Consider the following 9,906-nt stretch of genomic DNA (forward strand, 5'->3'; position numbering starts at 1 on the left):
TGGTACTCACGGAAGGGATTATAAAAGTCTTTTGCAGATCTCCAGCACAAGCCGTTGCTCGTGGATCTCACTGTAGAAGAGGGTCAGAGGCTCAAGGTTATCTTTGGATCACACACTGGTTTCCATGTGATTGATGTGGACTCTGGGAACTCCTATGATATCTACATACCATCTCATGTGAGTAACGTGGGTCACCTGCAAGGTTTGGAGAGGCTCTTGGTGGCTCAGAAATGGTGACCAGTGATGGGTGTGACATCCTCCAGTGCTGTCCTCAGTGATACTGCCTTGAAGAGGAGTTGGAGCTATCACATGCTTCATGTTCATTATTTGCCCAGGCTATTTCTACCCTCGTTCCCAAGCAGTCAGGTTTAAGGTTGCCGTGTCTCACAGAAAGGAGAGTCTATACACTGCATGGAGTAGTAGTGGAGCTCTCTGTAGGGTTTTCTTGTTGGCTTATTTAAGCCCAGGATTAACCAGTGCAGGAGAAACTGTGTCACTAAAGAAATCCAGGAAGTGCTGAATCTGATCCAAGCATCAGATCCTCCTCTGTGAGATCTGGCAAAAGCATAGGGCGAAATACCAGGGTTGTTTGGGATGGTTTTGTGTTGTCTTAGCTGTGGAAGGGCAGACATGGGTGGAAAGTCACTATAGCTGCCCTTGAGACACTGATTGCTAAAAAATAGGAGTATTTCCTCCCTAAGGCTGCCTGTTAAATTCTGGGTTTATTTACCTTGATTTGAACAGGAGATGGATTCATTGACTCAGTCACTTATTTGTGTTCCAGCCAAGTGTCAGCCATCAGTCTTGGGGGCGTATATGTTGTGATCTGTCTGTAATTACTGAACCTGTTTATCCTTGCCATGTCAGACAGCTCTGATGGTAGGGTAAACATGACAGCTTATTCCCCTTCAAGCTTATCTCTGAAAGCCAGTGCCTGTTTGGTGAATGGAGGGAGGGGCTTTGTTCTCAAGTTGGTTTGGGCTTTTTTTTCCCCAAGGCTCTTGCTCCCTTCCCCCTCCCCCTCTTCTTCCATTCCGTGTAATTCTGACTTCCAGGGTTTGTTTTGCCTGCAGATTCAGGGCAATATTACTCCTCACGCCATTGTCATCCTGCCTAAAACGGACGGGATGGAGATGCTCGTGTGCTACGAGGATGAGGGTGTCTACGTGAACACCTACGGACGGATAACTAAAGATGTGGTGCTCCAGTGGGGAGAAATGCCTACTTCTGTGGGTAGGTCAACCCTTCCTCTTCACCTGCTTAAAATAAGTACAAGTGGCAAGTAAGATGAGGAGTCGAGAATGCTGAGATGGAGTCATTTGGGCTTTTGCTTATCAAAGGAGATTTCCCTCCGCCAGCTGTGAGATGCAGTTGGTTAATTTCTACAGTTTGATCCTCCATATTAAAAGCAAGGGACTGCTTGAAGATCTGAGCTCTGGTTTGTCTTGAGTATGAGATGAGACAATACAAGCTGTTGCAGTGGTGGGATACTGTGTTGAGTGGAAGAGGGGTTGGATGTGGAGCTGGGAGCACTTGGGTTGCTCTGCTGTTGCTCAGCTCCACAGCCCACAGAGGCAAACCACTGCCCAGCTCCTCGCTCCCTGAAGTCAGAAGAAGTGATGCTGCTTCTGTTTAAATTGCTCAGCAGTTTCTGGATGAAAAGTGCCCTGAGAAGGCCGCTGTCCCTCTGGGCACCCGCCCGGCCGTCAGAACCCTGCCATTGATCCACATAGGCTTTGAGTAACAGCTGATGAGAGCTTTTCTGCCCATTGCATAAATATTTAACCCAGCACAAGTTGTAACACCTGCCAAACGCTTCCTTTTGACAGCCTACATTCATTCCAATCAAATAATGGGCTGGGGAGAGAAAGCTATTGAGATCCGGTCAGTGGAGACAGGACATTTGGATGGAGTGTTTATGCACAAGCGAGCGCAAAGGTTAAAGTTTCTATGTGAAAGAAATGATAAGGTAAGTCCACTTCAAAGCTTCTATCCATGCTTTAAGCTGCAGGGTGCTTTTAGACTTTTAAGTCTTATTTATCTTGAGGTTAATTATTAGTCGGAAAGTCCTGTTTAATAAGCAGTGCCCATAAACCTGCTCCCAGTTTATTTTCTCCAGTGGATGGAGACCTCGGCCTGCAAAATCTCTTCCTCCTCTAGCTGAGATCTGCATTCCCTTGGCTTGACTTTCTCCCGGTTCTTTCACCTGAACATTAAACTGAGGCTGCCAAGTAAACTCTGGAAGTTGAAAAATGGCAGCAGTAAGGATGTGTAAGTGACCCTGATTTGAATTCTGATGCAGAAACATTTTGATGCATCCTAAGTTATTTTCTCCGTGGAGCCTCATGTTTTTCTCTGGATAACACTGATAAATGCTGCTCTGGAGGGTCACCACAGCTGCATGGCTGTCATGCAGATGACCCTTGCCATGGGTGTTGCAAGGGGGGTCATGAGGAGAAATTGCTGGAGGAAAAGGCGTATTTGCATGGAAGAGATGGTTGAATGCCAAGGTCTGTTTCTGCTGGTGGTGTTCCCTCATCTCACAGGGTTTCACCGAGATAAATCAGGATCACGCAGCAGGGAGATCTTTCATAATGAACGCGATCACGAAAGCAGTGAAGAAACTGATTGCTCTGTCCCCAGAGCAGGGTTTAATAATGTGCAGTAAATTAGGTTTGAGGCCACAAACAGCTGCTCATTATTTGAGCACTGCCCTACCTGTGGGATGGAGTTACACCAGAACTCTGCATGAAAATGTATCCTAACCTTGCAGCTGAGCGTGTCAAGCTGCTCAAGAAGCTGAATTTAAACTAAATTTAAACTAAATTTAAACTAAATTTAAACTTTAACTGAAGTGTAATTTAATTCTAAGAAACCTAGGAAAAAAAACACCTGGGTCTTTCTAAAATACTGGAACCAGCTGATCACTGATGGGTTTGAACTACTAAAACCAGATGTTTGTCTTTCTGGGGAACTGGTTAAACTGGTAAGATTAAGTAATTTGTAGTTTTAAAAAGGACAGAGGCTTCAGATTGTCCCCTTCAGTATTTGCAAATTACAGGTTCTTGTTTTTGAGACTCCCCTTGGGATCAGATGTTGGTGGATCCTGGCAGGAGCACCAAAACCCGTGTTCTCCATACAGAGTCTTGATATGTTTCTGTGCCTTGAACATATTGAAGGGAAGTCATTTTCCTGAGCTTTACTTTCAGGAACAGCTGAAATACCAGGACTGACTTTTCTGAAGAAAACCATTTCAAACCGGGGCAGGTGTCTATCCAAATGGTGAACATTTAGCAAGATCCAGACCAGTTTTAATTATTTTGCATAATAAATGGTGCTGTGGCAGTAAAACATCCCATTTTATGGGATAAACTTGGTATTTTTAAGGAGTTCTAAACTTTGCTCTTTTTTGTAGTTACAGAGAGGGAGGTTTATTTACTGCATTTACTAATAGGTGGTTCAGTTTGATCCCAGTCTGCATGGGTTTAGCTCCAGCCCCTCAGTTCCATGGACACTGGAGAACCAGGCAATGGGTCTGTGTAAAATTTGTGCTGTCAGCTGGAGAAAAGGAGCAGGGAGGGGAGTTTAGGCAGAGGAAACAATTTGTGTGGGGCAGCTCCTGCTTTCCTCACTCACTGAGTCAACAGACTTTTAAAATAATAATAATAATAATAATAATAATTTCTTTTTTCCCTTCTAAACAGGTATTTTTTGCATCGGTGAGATCCGGAGGAAGCAGCCAAGTGTTTTTCATGACCCTCAACAGAAACTCCATGATGAACTGGTAACAGAGGAGCACTTGGCACTCACCGCCATGGCATTATTTCTAATTTAAAGGACATTAAACACGTGGACTAACACTGTAGAGGCAGGTGTGGAGGGCGCCGAGGAACTCCCCTCCCCACACTCCCCCGGCACCGCCAGCCCCGGGGCAGGGACTGCGGCCAGGGATGGACTTTCACGCTTGGACCACCCGAGGTCTCCTGATTACGCTGTGTTATAGTGGGTTATGAGTTTTCCTTTACTTTGGTTTATTTTATTTTTTAGTTTTATTTTTTTTCTTTGTCCCCTACTTTGTAAGAACGGGGAGAGAAAACAGTGTCAAAAAGTCTGTTTTTAATTCTGTCTGCCTGCTAGCATCAAATATATAGTATGTTGTAAAGTTACCAATTAAATCTGGTGAGAGACAGCACAATAAATGTACCTTTTATCTTTGTGATGAAGGCCATAACCATATAGCTGGGTAATTTTAGAAATCTTTTGCCTTCACCAACATTTACATGTTGCTTTTGGCAGCAACGGCTTAACGGATTTTTAAAGAAGAGAAAAAGTAATAGGTTTTTTTCCCCTCTTTTGGGAAATGGATTTTAAATGGCTAAACTACTAGCCTTAGACTAATAAAAATCAGCTACCATTTTTGTCAAGTCTGTCAATCCATATTTCTATATGGATCTTCACATAATGGTGTGTCTTGATAGGGACAGAGGTGCCATTTCTTCTGTTGCTCCGGAGGTGCCCTCCCACCCCGGGGCTTGGCCGCGGGCGCCGGGACAGGGGGATCGGAGGAGGAGAGGACGGCGGAGCGGTCGGAGGAGCCCCGTGCTCGCCCCCGAGGTGGGATTTGTGGCCACCAGTGGCTCCCGGGATGCCGTGGGCACCGGAGCTCGATTCTGAAGCTGGCCCAAGCTGCGGGTGCTTGTGCCCCTGAGCCTGGAGCCGGGCGCTGGCGTGCGGGAGCAGCCGGCACAGGGGTGGGAACCACGAAACAAGCTGCCTGTCCCCCCCACATTGCTGGATTGGGCTTGTAAAGAGCTTAAAAAAAATATATATATGTGTGGTTTCTTCGGCCAAGGGTCTGAATCTACTTGTTTTCCACCCCCTCCACTCCCTAGGAATTACCCAACATACAGTGAAAAGACAACATCTGTGCCGAACCGTGTGTGTGTGTTTAGTTCAGGTTGAATCGTGTCCTTATAAACTCTGCTCAGTTGATTTCCGTTCTCGGTGCGTATCTGGGGTTTTCTTTCTCAGTAGCTGCAAGCATGGCCGCCTGTGGTGTTGGGGTGTCGCATAACAAGGTCTGTGTTGCTGGTTTTAACCTACCTCGTTTCGGTTGGGGTTTGTTTTTTTTGGTTTGGTTTCGTTTGTTTTTGGGGTTTTTTTTTCTGTTCCGCTGTCGATCACAGCGCTGTTACCTCCAGCGACATATAGAGAGCTTAACTGGCAATCTTGGTGTACTCAGTAACGATGGCTTTATTAAAAAATGATTAAATCAACAGGACTTGGTCAAACTTGAATCTTTATCGAGGGTGAGAGGCAATGCGGGGCGGCGGGACGGGATGGGATGGGATGGGATGGGCCACCCTCACCCGAAGCATCCTGTGGGAAGGGTGCCATGGTTTGGTATTGCAGGGATTGCTGGCAGTGGGACTTGCAGCAGGATATGGAGCCCAAGGGAGCACAGGTGAGATGTGCTTTGTGGGTTATGTCTTCAGGCACCCTCCTGCTGGGCCAGTGCAGCCTGCAGAGTGTAGGGATGGCCATAGGACCACAACACTGGTATTTAAACCCCATGCAAGTCCCAGCACGGACACTGATTGCCACCAGCTCTTTATATTTTCATTGTGGTTAAAATATAAATCGAATAAAGCCCAGAGCTTTTATTATGTTGCAAACTGACAACTAGTTTTGGGCTTTTTTTTTTTTGGTCTCTCTTCAAGCAACTAATACGCAGCCTTGGATGATTATTTTTTATTGTTTTATTGTAGGGTTTTGGGTACAGTGATGAAATAGAAGGAAGTCATTGTGTTTAAACATAAGGTAGTTTGTGAATGTATTTTTTTAAATCTTAGAATAATCTGAAACAAAATCACGAGAAACCAGTATTACCACAGTGTTGTCTATGGTGTGTGTGTATGGAGATACCACAGAGCAAACGTTTTTCTGGTGCCAACCACAATAAAACACAAAAAACTTCACCATTAAACCATGCCTTTTATGTTTGGGTAAATAAAACCCGGGGTGTTGGAGGACACAGAGCTAAAGGGGGTTTTCAGGGTTCCCAGTCACGATGTTCTTTGCCTGGAGACTCTCAGGAGAGCAGCATTCTGGAGCAGGATGAGTGCAGGGAGATGGGACATGTGCCCTGTGCTGCTGCCCAGCAGTCAGCAGTGGCCAAGGGATGTCCTGACGGACCATTACCACCTGAAAAATTCTGCTCTTCTACAAAATCAACCCATGATTACTATAAGGACCTGCTTTCTCCTTCAGATATTCCTAGCTTTGATTTTCCTGTCTTTTGCTGTAAGTAAAATATGCTTGTGGTTGATCAGTGCTCTCAGAAACTACTTAGTGTTTAAAGAAGTAAAACCTGGGGCTCCTTTTGAAACCCTGTTTCTGGGAGTTTTTACCCGAGAAAGGAAATTTGTTCATTCAGCTGAGCAGTGCTGCAGGAGGAAAAAGCAGTAATGCCTGTGTGTGCAGGAGTCACCTGAGCCTGGTGCAGATTCAGTTATTTACAGAGTTGCTGTGAAATGTTGCACGAACTTCAGGGATGAGTCCTGGTAAATGGAAGAAAAACCTCGAGAGCTGACACGAGGCTGTGTGAGGCCCCTGGTGACCGCCAAGCACCCCAGGGAGGTGCTGGGTACCAAACCCAGGTGAAGGATGCTCAAAGGTAAGGCTGTAGCAGCTACTTGTGGGAACTGAAAGTTTCTCAAACCTGTTTCAGAATTACTATCAAATGGGGTTTTTCTGGTTGTGAGGTGGTTTGGAGGTTGATAGTGTGTATTTTGTGACAGGAGGGGGATGCTCAAGGTGACCCTGGCCCTGGCCCCAGAGCTGGGCTGGTTGCTGGAAATGGTTGAAGTAGCTGTGCTGCAGTTCCTTGTCTCAACACGAGCCCATGTAAGGTCCTTTCCTGCTCAGGCAGTGATTTGCTGCTGCGTATCTGGGGCCAGCGTGAGCATCGTGTCGGCCAGCAGTGACTGAACCTGCCTGTTCCTGAAGGTGTGAGGTGAACCTCCACTCCATACCCTGCCTGTGTCCAGGACAAGCCACCAGCAGGGCACAGCTCCTCGGAGGAGATCCAGCAGAGATGCTCTCAGCAGTAAGGATGTGGTTCTAGGTGTAGGTTGCCTGTCACAGCCCCCTGCTGCCCTGCATGTCCTGCCCTGTGTTCCCTGCAGAGCTGCCACTTCCCACCCAGGCTGTTGTGACCTGCTACACAACAGCTTTGCTGGGTTTGCTTCCCAGTTTTTCCGTCCTGGGAGATGCTGCACCACCCAGAGCTGGGGAGTGGGAAGGGGCCTGTTAACCCCCCCTGTTTTAATGCCACCTGATTTTGCTGGGAGGGTACAAGGCCACCACTCCGGTATCTTTACAGCAGTGCTGTAAATGCACCAAATTCCCTCTCCTAAATGTGTTTTATCAGCCTGAAGCCACCATCCAGTGGTGCCTGCCCTGGATGTTGTGCCAGCTGAGGTGCTGCATCAGTTTGCTCTTACCTGGAGAGCCAAAGATTTATGGACTCAATCCTCCTTTTTTTCTTTCTGTTTTGTTCCAGTTAATGGCATATTTTTAATTTTTTTTTATATCAGAGCCACCTCTGAGTGACCTAGAGGCAGTAAAATAGGTGCACCAATTGCCCCAGCCACAGAGAAAGCCTCACTGTCCTGGAATCTTTAAATTCCTTCCACTGAGGTGACAAGCACGTTCAGCTGCTCAAAAGCAAAGCCCAGCCATAAACTTTAGCCCATTGCTTTTATCACAGAGCATTAGATTATCAGCAACACCAATTACAGTGGACACAACAGAGAGTAGGCAATAAGCTGGCAATTCTGCCTAACCAACATTATACACAGTTCTTACACTTTAGGTAAAGCATCAGCAATAATGCAGACACTGTTGTTTTCCAATCACTTAACCACTGCCTGGCCAGGCTCACCAGCCGTGGGACAGGCTGGTGTGCTCTGAGCTGTGCTGTGCTGCTCTCTGCACCCTCAGGGCTCAACCTGTGTGGTCACAGGTGACCTTGTGACCTTGTGTGGTCACAACCGGCTGTCAGACGTGCAAGAGATTTGCTGGGCTAGCCATTCATCCTGGTGGAGCCTGGCCCGGTGCTCTATCCTGTAGGAATGTTGTTCTTTTGTTTTCCAAGCTATCAGTCAGCCCCTTTGGCAAGTGACCACGGTGGGAGGCAGATTTACACATGGCCCTTTTCCACCTGTGAGCCTCGGGACGAGCCTCGAGCTAATCAGCACATCCACATCCAGCCCCCTGTTCAGGAAAACACAGGGTCTGGAGTCCTGGTGCCACTGAGAGCTAAATATGTGCTTGAATTGCCCAGAGCCAGGCCGTGGAGCAGTGTGTCACAGCCCAGCTGGCATCAGCTCACAGGGAGAGGTGGCTCCGAGCATCCAGCCTGGCAGGGAGCGGAAGAGGGGGTGGGAGAAGCCCGGGATAAGTTCATGCCTTTTGCCAGCAAATCTGGTCGAGGAATACACGTGACTGTGGGGCTTCCAGCCCACACCGTCCCACCACTGCCCCCAGTGCTCCACACCCTCCCCTGGGAAGTGGAATTACAGGAGGATTCAGCTGTGGAAGCAGCAGCAGCAGGGAGGACACGGAAAGGCCACCCTGCTCTCTCATTTCAGTTTGTGGATGGCCTTTCACCCCTCTAACTCTGGTAGGCTGGGAAGAGTCAGGGGAGAAGTAATACCCTCTCTTGGCCAGGCACCTGCAATGGGTTTGGGATCCCAGACAGGTACATGGGGATCCTGGAGGGGAACATCAGTCCTGGCCAGGGATTTCACAGTGCCCAAGGGTTTGGAATCTTGGGTCAGAGCTCTCTTTTGTTTTCTGATTCAAGCCTGTTAAAAAGCCTGTTAATTGTCAAATCCTGACAGCCCCATTGTGGAGGCATTTAACTGCAGTGCAAAGAAACGGTGCTTGTAAATGCCTGGGTATCCACACACAGCGAGCAAACAAACACCATGGGCAAAGATCTCAGCTGGAAGGACAAATATTGGGGAAAACTAAAAAGCTCAGCCTTGGGCCCTTCCCTTTACAGCTACGCCAGCACAAGGGGGGAATGCAGGTGCTGTGGCTGGAATCAACACCTGCTTAATGCAATGAACTTTTCTCCTCCAGTTAAAGTTTTACTTTACTGGAGGAGCCCAGTGCAAAGATTAGTGGTCTTAAACTCATCTTTGTTTTTTTATCTCTTGCTCTTCCTCTGTAGAAAGTACATTTTGTGCCTGCGTGAAGCCTGGATGGCTGAAAGCATCATCCAATGAGTCGCTGTAACTTGGCTGCCGGACCCATCAGGGGCTGGTCTGGAAGGTAATGGCTTTAATCAGCATTAATCACCTCCAATCTGACTCAGACTTTGGCACGTCCCTACGGATGCCACCGTCCGCCTGGCCCTGCAGCTCCTCTCGCTGACCATGTCAAGGACAGCACAGCCTGAGCCGGAGCGAGACCAGCTCAGACCAGCTTGTGCAGATGAGCAAAGTTCATGAAAACCAAGCCAAAGACATTTGGCAGCAGCAGGAGTATTTGCAGCATCGGCCACAGTTCACAGAACCAGGGATATTTGACAGCGCAGAGATCAGCTGGTGGTGCTGAAGGGCTCGGTGTTCACGCTGTTGTGGAGTTTTTTAATGAAAAGCTCTGTTACTTTAATATTCTGGGTAATTTTGCTACGTTATATCTTCACATGCACATACAGATGTCTCCTCTGACCGCTCAGGCTGCATGTACAGGTGTGTGCTGGCACTCAGCTGGGTGCTGAGGGGCTCTGTGCGTGCAGGTGTCTACGTATGGATACACAGAGAGGCCGCTGTACATCTGTGTTTATATGTGTTTGGCTGTGTATGTGATGATACACACACATAAATATATTTT

At 47.5% G+C, this 9,906-nt stretch overlaps 1 protein-coding gene across 3 annotated transcripts in view; it reads left to right on the forward strand.

Moving 5' to 3' along the window:
• The window catches only part of TNIK (TRAF2 and NCK interacting kinase), a 151,591-nt gene extending 146,315 nt beyond the window's left edge, over positions 1-5,276 (forward strand). For all 3 annotated transcript variants that reach the window (XM_050308683.1, XM_050308684.1, XM_050308685.1), the window contains 4 exons: positions 28-177; positions 1,074-1,233; positions 1,830-1,969; positions 3,705-5,276. In XM_050308683.1, coding sequence (XP_050164640.1) covers positions 28-177; positions 1,074-1,233; positions 1,830-1,969; positions 3,705-3,788 — 534 coding nt within the window. In that variant the 3' untranslated portion in view covers positions 3,789-5,276. The remainder of the gene's footprint in view (positions 1-27; positions 178-1,073; positions 1,234-1,829; positions 1,970-3,704) is intronic.
• The last annotated feature ends 4,630 nt before the right edge of the window (positions 5,277-9,906 follow it).

This window comes from Myiozetetes cayanensis, unplaced genomic scaffold (genome assembly GCF_022539395.1).
Source record: "Myiozetetes cayanensis isolate MyiCay16 unplaced genomic scaffold, myiCay2020 scf13, whole genome shotgun sequence".
Classification (NCBI taxonomy): Eukaryota; Metazoa; Chordata; class Aves; order Passeriformes; family Tyrannidae; genus Myiozetetes; species Myiozetetes cayanensis.